Source organism: Pipistrellus hanaki, assembly GCF_964339955.1.
Source record: "Pipistrellus hanaki genome assembly, chromosome: 4".
NCBI classification, from domain to species: domain Eukaryota; kingdom Metazoa; phylum Chordata; class Mammalia; order Chiroptera; family Vespertilionidae; genus Pipistrellus; species Pipistrellus hanaki.
This window is the reverse complement of record NC_140506.1, coordinates 56,852,146-56,868,814: the sequence shown is the minus strand read 5'-3', so window position 1 is coordinate 56,868,814 and position 16,669 is coordinate 56,852,146. Positions and strand designations below refer to the sequence as shown.

The window sequence follows — 16,669 nt, the reverse complement described above, 5'->3', positions numbered from 1 at the left end:
TAGTGAAACGTGCTGTGCTGGGCAGGAGTCCTACAGGATTGTCAGACACAGGACGGGGTAGAAGACACCAGCCTCACCCGAGGCTTTCAAGTTACTGCATTCCTCCTAAAAAGTCTAGTTGCCACCACTGTCAAAGTTTCACCCCTTCCCAAAAATCACAGATCTCAAACATTATACCTCCCAAAATGAAACAAACTCCCATATATATGCCTGCCCAAAGACGAGCAACAAGCAGTTTAGATAGAGTGCACTGGAGTGTGAAGAAGCAGGGAAGATCATGTTTTTCTATGTATCATTAAAGATTCACAAATTTCTTAAAGCAAGATAAAACAACTGGAGAATAGAGGTAAAATTTCATTAAACATCATCTATGTTGGACTCTTTAAAAAGTACTAGAGATGTAAAGCGTTTAAGCTTCTTTTTATATGTGTATTATATATACTTTTACAATAAAAGTTAAAAAACCAAAAGGCATAATAGTCCCCACTTTCCAGTTTCTTTCAATTGAATACTTATATAAAGACATTCTCACTTTATAAATGTTATCTGGGTACAATAATAAAGTCTGAAGCTTCATTTTCATATTCCCCATCAGTCCCAAAAATTAGTATTAATCCCTATGGTCCTATGATATATTCATTACTTAAAGATTGATCATTTGTTATATAAAACCTGGCTCATTTATTTAATTCTCCAGATCCAAACAAGAGACATCATATTATACATTTGATCCTAAGTAACTTGAGAAATATGCTTGTAAGAAGTGATAAAAAGCATTTCAGAAAGACCTTGACAATGTTTTTCCTTTCTAGTTGCTGGAATTCTTACAATACCTCAAAACATCATCTTTAGGGCATTAGGCCCTTGCCAGCCTTTCATTCAGAGCTGAATTTTTATTAATTTTTCTAGCTGAGATTTATTAACCCTGAAATATACAAATGCTATAATAAAAAGACAGTCCACCTGTTGCCTCCAGGCCTCAAAGAAATTCCTCCCAGGAGCACAAAGCCTTCCAAAGACTATCTTAGAGGCAGGCAGCTGCTCTAGGTTGGGAGAAACTAAAGCACCCTGAGTTGGGCCCACTTTTGCCCCAGAGTCTGGCCCAGTGGTGGGAAACACAGAGTTATGGGAGGAAGGAAGGAGTGAAAGCCAGAATAACAGCAAAATAGATTGCTCTTAATCTAGGAAGTTTTTAAAACATATCTTGTAAAATGTAAAATGGACTATATACCTTCCTGAAGGTTCCATATTAACTGGCAGAAACTAAAATGGGCAAATCAGAGAAGTTCAATCTCTTCCTAGATAAATCATTCCACCTGCATCAATGACATACAGTGACTGCCTACCTTGGCTCTAATATAACTAAGGAATTCTGTAGCCAACCACAACAAAGTGCTATGATACACTGCAACCTAAGTTTTACTGTTTGGTGTTCTCATCAAATTAAGGTTTATCTGACAGCAGTAAAAATAAATAAATAAATAAATAATCAAGTCAAATGCTGGACACTGGGCTACATAATGATTTTCCTTTTCTTTCTTTTTTTTTAAATATATTTTATTGATTTTTTACAGAGAGGAAAGGAGAGAGATAGAAAGCTAGAAACATCAATGAGAGAGAAACATTGACCAGCTGCCTCTTGCACACCCCCTACCGGGGAAGTGCCCGCAACCAATGTACATGCCCTTAACAGGAATCGAACCTGGGACCTTTCAGTCTGCAGAACAACGCTCTACCACTGAGCCAAACTGGTTTCGGCTACATAATTATTTTCATTTTAATGTTTCAATGTTTAGGTCTGAAGAGAGCTAAAAGACATTCTGGGGGAGGTATACATCTTAAGCATTAAGTGTTTCAGTAAAAGGAGCATATTCATTAGGGCTTCATAATAAAACTGATATTTTAAAAAGTAACAGTCATAAGCTAAACAGAAACATGTCCTCTGGCTTCCCCATCAGGTCTTTCCACAAGTAGGCCTGGGGCCTAACAGTAGATAAAGGATTACTAAGAGGCAGTACAGCTAGCAGCTGACAGCATAGACATCCCATCCCCCAAAGGCCACCTATTCAAATCTCAGCTTTTAGCTGTGTAACTTTGGAGAAGTTCACTGCCCTGTGCCTCAGTTTCCTTACCTACTGGGTGATGATTGTGGAAATAGAGTTTATCATGGAAGACTGATATCAGACACATGAGTAAGGCTTACAGCAGGTTTATACTGTCCACCTGCTTGGAGATTTAGTGGCTCTCCGAAACTAAATCAGCAAAGAGTGCCTTCTTCCTGCACAGAAATTCAGTACTGAAAACCTGAGAAGCATACCCTTAAATACAAAAAGCTCCACCTACCAAATCCTCTCCTCTTGCACACAAAACAGAAAATACACAGGGCCTTCTCTTCTAGCAGCCAGACCCTTTCCATGAAATGCTTTACACTCCGAGCAGAAATGCAGCCCTTTGACAAGGACTAGGGCTGTATACTGGATTAACTTTGCCTGAGATGTCCCAGTAACTGAACGAGTCATTCACTTCTTCAGCAACAGTAAAATGTCAAGGTTGTCAACCGCAGCCCCAGATGTTTGCATAAATCATTTCCAAGTGATCAAACTAAACCCCAAATACCTTATTCAAGATAACACTTTAAGTTAAATATATCAGTTTTTATGGTTTTTCCTGAAGTGAAGACAATTTTGAAAATAATGTACTGGGAGTAGGGGTGGGGAGGAATTACAATAAAATGAGCCCCAAAATTATTAAACAGAATATTAAACAAGGCCTAAAATTCCTCTTTTTGCTCTTGCTTCACAGGGTGTATCCTTTTTAAAACTTTTTTTCCAATCTTAACAAGCACTAAACAAACTCTAAACTCAAGATTTAAAGATACCCTATGATATCTCACTATATTTTTCCCTACCAGACAACTGTACTTAGAAGAAACAGAAGCTTTAACAGTTTTTGATACATCTGTTTATAACAAGGTTTTCACTACCTCACACCTGCAAAATATTTTGAGTGTTCTAAACGGATGGTAGCATCCACCTGGAGGTCTCCTTTCACTTCTATAATAAATCAGGTAAAGTCAGTAGTTTAATTTCAAATTAAGTCAAGCCTTTTGCTCTAACATATCAAGAGAACAAATGACAAGATTGTTTGGTCCTTTAAATTGTTTCTCACACACACACACACACACACGCACGCACGCACACACGCACACACTAACACATCAACTTGCTCTTCTACGTTTCTCTATCCCTAAGTAGTTGTCAGATCAGTTTCACGGGTTCATTCATTACAGGGGACACCACACAATACCCAGTTCAACGAAAACTTCCTTAGTGTACCGGTCGTTGGCAGTTAACCAGAAATGAAAACACACGCGGCAGCGAGGCATCCTTTCCAAATACAGCTGTCTGCCTCCGTTTGCTTATTCTTAGCAACTTTTTTTAAATAAGAGACTGAAGAAGCACCGTTCTCCCCCCCCCCCCCCCATTCGTTTTGACAACCCGACCACCGGGCACAGGGCTGAGCGCCCCACAGCTTCCGGCTGGAGTATGACACGCGCTTCCCCACCAAGGCTCCCGCTGTCAGCTCCACACCAACCCGGGTAACAACTGAAGCATGACGACACTCACATCCACCCGGCAGATTTCACCTCTAGGAGGACTTGCAACACCAAATAAACTTTATTTCCAGAGTGGGGTTAAAAAAAAAAAAAAAAACCGCCTCGCAGATGGGATCTGTTTGATCCATTTCCGCGACTGGGCCTGTGCAGCTTTAACCCGGTGTGGGCCGAGGGGCTGCCCCGCAGCGCCGCGCCCGTCCCCCGGGCAGCAGGTGCCCGCGGCCAGCCTCACCGGCCAGGGTGCCAGGCTGGGCCCCGGCCACTTCCCCGGCGCGCGATCCCGGCCAGGGCGCGCCGCCCGCCACTTTGGGAACTCGGCGCAGCCGGCGGGGAGAGCAGGCTCTCCGCCATCCCCACGCGGCCAGGGCGGGCTGGCGGAGTCTTCCTCCCGGCCGGGCTCGCCCAGCCCCCGGGGGGTGGGGATGGGGGGCTCGGGGTCCTCCGGGAGAGAGGCAGAGGGAGAGGGCCGGGAGCAGGGGGTAACGACGCCCCCCTCTCCCGCCTGCCGTCTGGGGCTGGGCGCCCCCGGACGGAGCTGGCTTACCTGCGGGAAGGAGCCCTCGCGGCGCTGGCCCTTGGGGTAGTCCAAGTGACCCCGGTCCAGCATCAGGTAGAGCGAGAAGATGACCACACAGAAGATCGCGCTGCCGAACACGGTGAACTGGCGGCTCAACTTCATCTTTTCCCCCGACGACGGGCTCGGGGCCGGGACACCGTCTTCGCCCCCAAGGAGCCGGACTCGGGGGGGGGGGGGGGGCCTAGGAAGCGGCCGCCGCCGGAGGGAGGTCCCCCACTTGCCAAGCTGCGCCCCCCTCGCTCTCTATCGCCGCCGATGCGGGTCCCCACCGCGCTCCGCACCTTCTTTCTCTCCGGCGCCGCCACGCGCCCTCGGCCTTTGCCCCGGCCCCGCCGCCCTCCCTAGGGCGTTGCTCCCCCACGCGGGACCCGCCTCCGGCCCCGGAAAACTTAAGTCGCGAGCTCCGTGGCCCGGGGCGCCCGGCAGGCCGAGCGGAGCAGGCGCTGGAGAGAGAGAGAGAGAGAGAGGTCGCCGCTCGGACTTCCTGCCTCGCCCGCCCGCCGAGTCCGCAGGAAAAAAAGTTTTCTCTGCAAAGGGCAGGCGTGCCCTCCTCGCCCCGAAGGTGTAGGTTCGGCTGTCCCGGGGGCCGATGGCGCGGAGCTGGGTCCCCCGAGCCGAGAGGGTAAAGCTTTTCGGGTCGGGAAGAGAGCCCGGCCCCACAACTTAGGCACCGGGACAACCGGTCCCGCCTCCGCGGCACCGCCCCCGCCGCCCTACACCGAGCCCCTTCCTGCTGCAGCCGCCGCCGCCGCCGCAGCTGAGAGGTCGGGTCGGGTCGGGGAAGCCACGGGGTGAGAGGACGGAAGAATCGGTCAGGAGTTGCCCCCGATCCCCAACGGGCGCCCACCCGCTTGCCTATCCCGCCCCCCTCCACCCCTTCCTCTTCGCTCCCCAACGAAGGGCTGCGAGGAGAGGGCGTCGGGGGCGGGCGGCGGCGGCGGCGGCGGTGGCGCGCGGAGGAGGAGGAGGAAAAGGAGAGCAAGGAGAGGACTATCCCCGGAGAGAAGCCCGATCCCGCTCCAGCTGCAGCCGCAAGTCCCCTCCTTGCTTCCCGCTCCGCAAACGTGGAGATGGCGGCGGCGGCGGCAGCAGCTGCTGCGAAAAGGAAGCGCTGGTTTTCCCAGCGCCACCCGGCGTTCCTAACAGCCCGCCACTAAGCAGGAGGAGACGGCGGCGGCGGCGCGGCTGCCGCTGGGTCAATAGGCGCCCGCTGCCCGAGAGCCTGAGCGACGGCCGGCCCCGCCCCTCAGCGACGCGCCGGGATGAGGGGGCGGGGCCACCGGCGTCCAATCACAGCGCGCCTCCCGCCGGGCCCGCCCCGCGCCAACCGCCCGGCGCCCCGGCGCCCCGGCGCCCCCCGGCTGGTGGAGAGACCTCGAGCAGCTATCTTCAAGGGGAGGCAGTTGCGGGGAGTTCGAGCCCTAAGAGGCCTCCAGGCCCCCTCCGCCCACGTTCTAAAGGGGCTGACATTCCTCCCCAGCCCCCCTTCGCTGCTCAGGTTTCCCGTCCTTGAAGACCCGGCCTTGGCGTGCCTGGGTCGGGAACTGTAGGAAAAGGGAGAGAAATGAGTTTCGAATTTTGTTCGGACTTATCTTTTCTTCCCTTCGCTTTTGGTGACCTCCTGGTGAGACCTGAGGGAAAGCAGCCTGCCCCAAAGCAGGCTCCCTCCCGGCGGGTGTGGGCCTCTGGCCGCAGAACCGATGAGGGGACCCCGAGGAGTGATGCCTAGGCCAGTTATTGACTTATTGCCTTCAACTCCCAATTCACCCTTTTTTGACTGTGCTGTGAAAGTGCATCTGGGCCTTTTAAAGTAAGTTTCCCTCTGCCAGCAAGGGCGGAAGCGGTGTCAGTAGAGGGTGCTGAAGAGCCAACACAGGAAAGAAGTGCTGGGAGGCGGGTGTTCGGTGTATAGGTAGGCAAACTCTTGCAGCACACCAGACTGTCTCTACAGCCAAGCCACCAGTGTTCTCCCATGTCCCCAACTCTAGTGTTTTTGTAGTGTCTAACGTGAGACTCCAACTCGTGAGACCAGTGCTGGTGAGAAAGGAAAGCAATCTACTCAAGTGTCAGCTGCCTGAGAAGATGTCAAGGCCCTGTCTCAAAGGCCGTCCTAACATTTCAGTGCAGAGAAGGGTTTCTATAAGGAGGGAAAGGGAAACCAGAACAGAGATCAAGGACGGGGTGGTTGAAAAGTTCTCTGTGTGCAGATCAGCGCAGTCCGTTCTGACAGGGGCCTTGAAACTGGTCACGTGATGGTCTGGTGAGCATCATCCTGGTTTTGTAATCCTGGTGTTACCATCGAAGGTCAGAATTCTCCTAGAGCTGGGATGACTGAAGGTCGGTCGGAGTCTGTGTCTTCTGAAGTTAGTTCCTAGGATTCCTATACAAACAGACATCCTGTTTATCTATAAGCTACGTATTCATCAGAGTCAGCATTTACAGAAACAAGGTCAAAAGAACAGTGGGTTATAATTTCCCACTGTGACAACACTACCCCATGAAGAGCTTTCCAGGCATACTAGAGACAAGCTTTGAAGCAAGTTCCAGAGGGCAGATTTTCAAGTTCTGCGGGTGTGACACCTTAGTGAGTTCTCTGCCATTCAGTGAACCAGGCTGTTCCCTTTCCAATCAAGGCTGGCTCTTAGCCTGGGAGGGCCCGGGGGAGTTCTTTGGGATCTCTCTCTCTCTCTCTCTCTCTCTCTCTCTCTCTCTCTCAGATCAAAGATTAGTTTAAGGTTAGCTCCTTGTAGCTGTTATTTTTATATTTTCTATGGTTCTTTTTTCACTAGTGAGTCCCTCATTACTCTAATCCCCTGTTATAGTTAATAATTATTTGTATTAAGCTTTTTATTTTTATTACACTTTACCTGTAGCCACTAGCTTGTTTGGTTGATTGAAGGAAACTTGGACTCAATGATGACCAGGAGTTTGTGAGGTTGAGATATTAGAGCTTCCTGATATAATGTGGAACAGGGAATCCAAAGGCTTTGGGAATGTTATACTGGACTTATCATATTCAAACTGCATATCTATTGCCCATCTGTCCCATGCAAAGGTCTATAAGGCATTCCCTTCACTAAAGAATGAGAAATTAGTGAGGGAAAGATATGCACCTTTGAAAATTTCTGTGATGTTCCCCTCTGTAGGCCATATATGACTGTAGAAGATGCAATTACTGAGATGGGCTCCTTCATTTCACTGGGAATGACAAGATCCAGAATAGTGACAGTACATTGCAGGCAAGGAAGTACACAGATTTTTTAAGGTTTACTAGACACTATCTCTGAATTGATGCTAATTCCTGATTCTGTTAGTTCAGTTGATTCACATAGTTATTTTCTCAGTCTATAACTGACAATATCCCAACATTAACTTTCTTACCCATGGGTTGAGGTCCATTACAGTACAAAGAGCTAAGTGGAAGCTCCAGGACCTTTCACTTCCTTGCAAGATAGTAAACCAGAAGCAATTAATGCCTCCATAAAAGACTTACTAGCTTGGCCAGTGCAGAAGTCATAAATATCTTAGAGGTAGCTGTGGACTATTATAAACTTAATCAGGAGGTAATTCCAATTGCAGCTGCTATTTCAAATGCAGTATTTTTATTGGAACACAGCACCTGGCAATTGTTATATAGCTATTGACTTGGCTAATAGTATCTTCTTCATACTTATTTATAAAAACCACAAGAACATGTTGGATTTTACCTAATAGGGTCAATAGTGTACCTTCAGAGTATTTCCTCAGTGGTATAATTAGTTATCCTTAATATCATCTACAAAGATGTTAATTGTCTTGATATTCAGCAAAATACCACATCAGTTCATCTTGGTTGTTCATAACAACAACATTGTGCTGATTGAGAAGCAAGAAATAGCAAGGATTTTAGATGCCTTTGTAAGATATATTTGAACTAGAAGGCAGAAAATAGTAACCATGAATATTTTGTGACAACTGTTAAGTAGTCCTGGCAAAGCCCACATCTCAGGAATGGGATAAGTTCAAGATGGTACACACAATATAAGGAAATAGCCACTGAGAGAGGAATACAAGCAAATGGTGTGGGTTAGAAATGATGAAAATGGGTAAGAAGAATGAAGCGATTGACACACATTGGTCATACCAGTCATGTGGCTATGCTAGGGAAGCAACAACCCAGATCATAGTAAAGGAACACCCTACACTCAGGGAAGTCAGAAGTTGGGGGAAGAATTATTTTCTCCTTTTTGCTCTTACCTTTAGGACACTTAACCTGACCTGGCATCTCAGAATGCTTTAGTAGCTATGAATCCCTATTTTTAACTTAAATCCTAGGTCTTTAAGGACTTGAAATCTTACTCCTTAGATCTTAAACTAAAGACTATTGACCTTACAAGATGACAACAAGTTTAATTTTCTGAACATTAATATGTCCCCCTAGCCTAATATTGTCAGTTCCTGTGGTCTCTCTCTACCATCTAAGAAAAGAAAAAACTTTTCTTAGATCAAAGCTACTCTCTGAATTTAATTGATTTCTGTGTCTATCACTCCCTGCTGACCCTACTAACAAAAACTTAACAACTGTTCCTTTGAACACTGAAGAATCAAACATTGACCCCCATGTCAGAAAAATGCTGTTGCTGAAGTCACTACAAATCTATTAGCATAATACAGTTCACCTGGGGCCATCATACTATAATGGCAAGGCTAGTTGGCTCCAATAGGCAGATTGTTCCTTCCAAAGCACTCCAACCTGCTATGCAGAAATTGTTTAGTTCCTATAAAGGAGTTTGTCCATCACAAGGGACACAAAACTGACTCACTCCTTGTTGTAATAAATGATACCTAATACCGCTAATACAGTTTATGTCCCCAATAGGGTACTACTTGTTATGTGGACATCAGGCCTATACTTGTCTGACAGACAAAACAGTCTAAACTCTATGATGCAAGTAATCATAGTCACATTGCACTAGGCTTCCTGCTTGCCAGTCGGGTAGAATATATTTAAATGCCAATGCCTGTTGCTGCACTCATATTAATGAATCAGGGAAGATGGAGCAATCCATTTCCTGCCTTAGAAAGAAAGTAGTGTGGCTCACTAAGGTCAACCGCAGCAGCACCTGAGAATGTTTAGCTGGCTTGATTCTGGATGGGGAGCCTTTTATCCTTCAAGTTGGCCTGACCAGCTTGCCAGGAATCATAGTCATAGTCACTCTCATTTGATGTGACAATGTTTGATTCTTTAAGACAAACAGAAAAAACTTGATACAAGCCCCTATAATTAATCAGTATAATAAATAAGATAATCTAATGGGTAACTTGAGCTCCAGAAAATAATTGTTACTTGGATATATGGAAGCTTGAGGGGTAGAGTTACTGAGAGAAAGCTCTGCAACCACATAACTATACATGTCTTAACATAGGCCAGACAGACAAGTCTGACCAGAGTCTTTGAATGCCCTGCAATTCCTCCTTGACCAAGGAGAGAGAAGCTTCTTGTGAGGGGCTTTATTGCAGAAGACTTCCATAATATTTATTCTCATCCATCTCCTTAGTATCAGCACAGGACTTTCCATATTATTCCACCCCCTTCAAATATAGCTGCAAGTTTTATGTAAATCTAGAAATTGTCTGGCTTTACTTTAGATGACTTCTCAGTAGAAGATTAACACATTACTCCTGACTCTGTCATGAGGTCACTCCAGTTAGGTCATCTTACAGGGCTAGAGATGTGGGGAAGTGATACCATGCTCTCTAAGTAATAATTGTCTGAATCCAGTTGAGCGTGTTAGTCATACTTGCTGAATCTCTGCAACTGTGGTAAACCAACATAGCAACTCAGTAGTGATCCTTGTGGCTGTGTTAGCCACCACAGTGCTGCTTAGAGGCTGCTCGATGACTTGTTAGTTAGAAAGGTAAGATAATCTTAATCTGAAGGGTGAACAAAGCCATTCTAATTTAGAGGGAAATAATCATGCCAAAAAATAGGAGTGAGCAGAAGTGAAACTTTGATACATGAGGTAACGAAAAGCTGCAGGAATGAAGTAAGGAGTGAGAGAGAGCTTGAAGACACAAGAAAAAAAAAGTTAAATGAAAGATCAAGGTAGTAGAGAAGATAGAGTGACGGGACCAATAGCTCTGATGGAAAGAGTCACTGTGCAAGGGAAGAAAACCTCCTTCCCCTCTGAGACAGAAATCAAGCTTCTCTCCATCCTTTCCAGTTCCCATTATCATCTGCGCATCTTTACCAGGTCTGCTGACTAATCTTGTCCTACTGTCACCACTTTCCAATATTCCATGTTTGTGATATTTTAAAAATGTCTATCACATGTTCTTGCCTAAAATTCATCAGTAGTTTCCCAGCACCCTCAGGTTTGATTTTAATCATGTTATTATGGACCCTAAGTTTCTTCACATTTTGACCTATGTCTTTTTATGCAGTCTTTGTCTCCTACCATTCTTTCACACATAATCTTCACTCTAGTTATGCTGAATAAGTTGCTTTCTCTCTAATGAGACAAGCAGATAGGGTCTCTGTGTATGGTTGTATAGGCTGAACTTTGAACATCTTCTCACGGTCAATTTGTATAGTTATTAGAATTATTTTCTAGAATATGGCAGTAAAGTGTCTTATTTTAATGAAATCAATATTATATGACAATTTTGTGGCATATGGAAGTAAATTACTCTGAAGGAAGGGCCAATCTTATAAAAACTTGAACAAAGATGCACCTCTGACCCATAGTATAATTATTTATGTTTGGAATGTGCTCCATGTCCACCAGCAAACTACTTCTCATTCCACACAATGAAGCTCAAACATTCCATCTCTTCAAATATTACCAGGTATTTGTTATAACTACTTATCTCATAGTCTGGAAATATTTGTGTTATCACACTTTTCAATTGCCTAGTGTTGTGTTTTCAATATTCATCTTTATTCATTTTATCCATGAGGTGTTCTGGTTCAGAAGGAGATTTCTTATTACCTCACAGTAAATAAGAACTGTGTGCTTGCCCTCTTCCTCTCCTTTCCAGAGTGATTCTCTCCACCAGAGCTATTAATCCCCATCACAGTATCTCCCCCAGGCCTCACCTCTGAGGCAACGTGAAATTTTTTACATGAGTGGCCAGATAACTCCATAGACAAGAGACAAGGGAGAATGATTTTTCTAAGCTTATACAGGTGAAGGAGGCAGCTGTCTATGGCTTGAGAGTCCAAGAAAAGTGGATGTGAGGATGGTCCAGAAAGGACCATTCACCAGCATGTAAAAGCAATGGCCACATAAGGAGTGCTCAGGGCTGGGAAAATATCATACTGTGTCCTTTTCCCTTCGCACATAAATACATGGAGGTTCATTAGAATAAGCATTCACTTTAATCTTGAACAGGAAAAGGGCCTAGGGTGAAGTTTCTGGAAGGCATGAGGTCTAGCTCCATGCTTTTAGTGATGGGAGGGTCTATATAAGAGCATCAGGTTATATTTGGTAACAACTGAAAAGTTGGAAAGGGATATGGACAAAGTTCTAAGAACCTTACAAAATTTTATAATTATGATTGGATAAAACTATAAAAGATGGAAAGTTCAATCATTTTCTCCCCTCTACATATTGGAAAAAGTGGCCTACCAAGGGCACTGGATATTTCTACACATTTCTCTGAGTATGCTAAGAATGCCAAGCCCTAAATATTCATTACTCGTGTTCTTTCTGAGGGTTGCATTTGCAATGAGGAACCTTGAGAAACCAAGTAATATCTTTTCCCAAACAAAGAGCAGGCTTGGTTAACAAGCACTATAAAAGCAGTAAATTCCCCAAATTTAGTATTTCTTGTCTATGACAGAAATGCACTATATATGCAGTACCCACCTGGACTTTTCTTAGAATCAATGGGATTTGGGGGATATGGGAAACTAGTATCAACATCATGCTTATGCTGCTTTTACATGCTTCATTGTCTCTAATCCAGGCATTTTATGTATTCTGCTTGCATCTATGAAACAGTAATAGGCAACAGACTATTCACAGATCCTGAAACTACTCACCTACGTAAGAGAATCTTGACATTGCCATGCACAGGATGAGTCAAGTAACATAAGAAACTGCTGAGAAGGTAAGAGAAAGAGAGCTGAAGGAAGCATGCCTTTTCTTTATGGTTCTTACTATTTGAAATTGATTTATTATGTCTGTTTCTCCCAATAGAATGCAAGCTCCTGGAAGTCAGGGACCTTTTGATTCACTGCTGTATCTTAATGAGTAGTGTCTAGCAATGCTGAGGCTTAATAAATATTTGTTGAATGAATTATTGACTATCTGGGCCTTGAACCACCAGGTGTGGTGAATTTGTAGTACTTAGAACAGGTTACTCTGGTTCATAATAGAAGCCTGCTCTTGAGCTTCATTTAAAGCTACTCCTCTTGTCTTTGTGAATCAGCACTAAATATTTTATTCCTATAAGGTTGTTTTTTATATAAGTCCTTTAAATAAAATTTTCCCAAAAATTATTTTACTAATAATTTCAGTCACTAAAGTAAGTACAATATAAATGAACACTATGGAGTGACTATTCTAGGTGCTTTACTTATGTTGTCTCATTTAATTTGCACAACTCTGTAAAATCAGATTATTAATATTTATTTTGTATGTAAGGAAATTTAAGTACATAAAGGTTAAACAACTTGTTTTAGTGTGCCGTGCCAGCACAGCCAAGGGTTCGGTAAGCCTGGGGGGAGGAAGGGGAGGGAGAAGAATGAAGAAAAGACAGACCGAGAAAATCCACCTGGGTCTAGGGGGATCTTCTGTGCCTGGCTGAGACCACAGAATAGACCCAGACTGCAAGCTGAGCCTTTATTTTAAAGTCATAGGTAAACAAGGTAATTTACAATGTTCTTGTAAGTTTCACTTGTTTTGGCAGCACTTCCTGCACCTTCCACAGCCCATTAGCTACCCAGGAAAGATCTAGGGAGCACCATAAAATCAAGCTTATTATGCTAAGAGAGCTGTGCCCTTTAAGCTGGGACTTGTTTTTGGCTTTGCCAACCAATCAGTCTGAGGCTTAACCCTATAACGGCTCCCTACACTTTAGTATACATAGATAGTAAATAGTATAGCTTGCTTTTTCTGGCTTCAAAACTCCTTCTCTCCTTGCTACAACATTCTAGAGGTATAGTATTTTATTCCTGTGTTACAGTGAATAGATTTTTCAAAATAACATTTAGGATATGTAAGATTCATATTTCAATATAAACAAACAGAAACAATTCTAGGTATTTTAAGTATGAAAATATTAAATAGAAGGTACTTATAAAAATCCATGTCAGGATTGAAGAAGTGAGTTACAATTTGACCCTCCAAGAATTAATGATTCAAGTATAGCACAGAGTTGATATATTAGTAAAACTATTACTGCTGAGGACTACTAGAACAAGGGATTCAATCATTTAACCTCATGATAGAAGGTGAAATAAAAAAGCTACTGCTGTCACAACTGCTACAACTGTTTACTGTTTTCCAGGAACCATGGAACACATGCAGAAAAATATTCAGATGACCTTTATTATAAAAGAAATATAGCCAAAAGTGGTCAGGAGGTCAACTTCTATTATGTTTTCTAAATCTTGCATGAGTGTATCTAATTGACAAGTCTAATACAAATGCATAGCTCTAGGTCCAAGGGTGTCTAGGAAATGTTTTAAGCTTCTAGTTTCTGCATTATGAAGCCACCAAAAAAGGAGGGTATAATGGGCATTGAGTAAGACAACCTGCAATACTTACCAAGAACAGTATGGGATAAATACCAATACTTACATAGAGAATTGTAAATATAATATATACAGAGAATATACAGACTGTTATAAAATGTTCAAAACTGACATTCAGATCTCTGTGGCTATGATTTATTCCAGGAAAAAACATGCTCTACGCACATCATAATTAAAGCCGATAATATATGAAGCCACAGAGATTTTATAGGTATAAAAGACTAGAGCATATCAGAAACAGGAAAATTGGTTATAATATAGTATCATTACTTTCATTTTTCTATAGCTCTTTGTTTGCTGACATGATTATTGACATGATTTTGGGGGGAAAGGAATCATGTTTTCAGCAGGCCCCAGAACTTTCTCTGGATTCTCTTTGGCTCTGATTTTTCATATGTTAATGAAAAAGAAGGACTTACCAATTTAGTAATATAAAGCTTCAAATACACTTAACACATCCAGACACTTTACATGGAGACTCCAAAGAGGCAAAAAGATTTACCGAAGGTCTAATGGAAACTGGACCAAAACCTAGATTTTCTGACTCCCTGTCCAAAGCTTTTTCTTTTCTTTTAATTTTTTTAACTTTTATAATAATTTATTTGATCTAAATTGACAACATACTGGGGAACAAGATCTCAAATGCTTGTTCCCCCAAAGCTTTTTCATCACAATAAAACCAAACCTTAGATTGCATGCTTCCTAATACAGAGTGATATCATGTGCACATGTGTTTACATGTGTGCATGTGATTTCACTTTATCAAATTCACTAACAGACAAAACTAAGATACATTTTTAGGGAAGCATACTTACATTTGAATTAATGTCTGGTTAGAGGTGGATGCCAAAAGATGTTACTGGGAAAAACTAATGGGAACTTCTTAAGTAATGGCAGTGGCTTAGGAAACACATTTTTTAAGGACTTAAGCTTTCTTTTATGAAGAAATATTTTTTTAAAAAAGTAATATATATGACGTTTTTCTTATTTGCACCAGTTTTAGTACGTACTATGTGACAGAGGTAGACTAAGTGCTTTCCATGGACAATTTCCTTCAACTCTCACAAGAACACTCTATTAGAGGCACTTTTATTATTGCTACTTTATAGATGAGGAAACTGAGGCCCAAACTTTAACAACTTGCCCAAATCTATAGTTGGGTGGCAACTGATCCATCTGGCTCCAATTTCAGGAGCTTAACCACTCTGCTCTGCTAGTCACCAGAAACTTAGTAAGTAAATTGTGTTCTCCCTCTTTTTATTATTATTTTACAGTCATAAAAGTTATGTTATATATCTATATTAATAAGTCATTAATATAGTCATATTAATAAAAACAAACAGGATGCAAAATGATACACACACATATAATGTGATTACAGCTATGTTAAAAATACATATGCATAGGTATAAAAGACTAGAATATAAAACACAGTAAGTTAGGATGATGAAAATATGGGTATTTATTTTCCCACTTCTGTTTTTCAAATTTATTTTAAAGTGGCCATATTAAATTTACAATGAGAAAATGTGCTCTAAAATAAACTTCCCATTTCCCTAAAACATAAAATTGCATTTCCACACTCTTTTCTCCTACAGCTTTGTATAATCTTTAGAAATCTATCCTGCTCAATGAGTGACTTCATTACTAAATTGATGGCACTGGATCATTCTAGCTATGCAAATCACAAACCCACAGCCAGCTGAGGGAAAGGCAGATAAAAGATTACATTAAAAATTAAAGCAACATGTGGAGATGTGGAGATAATGTGCTTACAATTATTTCTACATATTTAATATTTATGCAATTACAGAGCCAGTCATGACAAATCTTAAATCTTGAATCATATTCTTTTTCCCTCTGATATTTTTGACCTTGAACTGAGACTGCCAAATAACACATAAATAATAGCTTTGTGAGAAACATTTTCTTGGCCTATAATGATAAATGCTTTTTTTTCTTAGAAAGTGATCTCATTTCTTCCTAGCCTTTGTTTATTTTCAAAGCCTTATATATATATTTTTTTTCCTCTGTTATATTCTGATCACCTTTGCAAGCTCTGAGCCTTTAGTCTTCCACAGTTTGGTTGTGTTGTTTTCTGGTGCTGGTGATGTCAGAGGAAATTTATAGGGACATTAGCCCACTTGACAAGCACAATGAGCCACTAGGCTCTCCTAAGGAGAAACTTCCATGTGCTGTGGTGAGGGGTTTACCTGTCTTTCAGTCTTGTCGTCCCTTACATACCTTCATATACCACATCATTCAGATAAAAATCCCAAGCAATTTCTCTTAAAGGTAGTGCCCTGCATCATGGATTTAATTCTCTCATTTCTGGTAACAACATTGCATTAGTTCTGCAGTAATGAATTCATATTTCTGAAACAATGTGACTATATCAGTTTGTGGATAAAACCAATGTCTTTACTTACAGGGTTATAGATACCAAGTAAGGAATGGGTGGGAACTCTTTCCCCCACCCCCCCCTCTAATGGTCACTGACACAAAGAAGGTAAAATAGCATCCAAGAACTGTACAAATGAAATGCAATATAATTAAATTTTATGGAAGGTATTTAGAGAAAAAAAATTCTGAAACAGTTAATTTTTTTTTCTCAGTGTGTCATAGAAAAATGATCAACAAGAATCAATAAAATTTATTACAAATTAAAAAACATAAAATGAGACATAACTGAAAGGGTAAGCTATTTTTAGAAAATCCCAAATAAATTAGAGTA

At 42.3% G+C, this 16,669-nt stretch overlaps 1 protein-coding gene across 1 annotated transcript in view; it reads right to left on the bottom strand.

Annotated features, from left to right (window-relative positions):
* Positions 1-5,333, bottom strand: part of MAN2A1 (mannosidase alpha class 2A member 1) — a 140,500-nt gene extending 135,167 nt beyond the window's left edge. The window contains exon 1 of the mRNA XM_084882803.1: positions 4,161-5,333. Coding sequence (XP_084738929.1) covers positions 4,161-4,295 — 135 coding nt within the window. The 5' untranslated portion in view covers positions 4,296-5,333. The remainder of the gene's footprint in view (positions 1-4,160) is intronic.
* Positions 5,334-16,669: the final 11,336 nt, after the last annotated feature.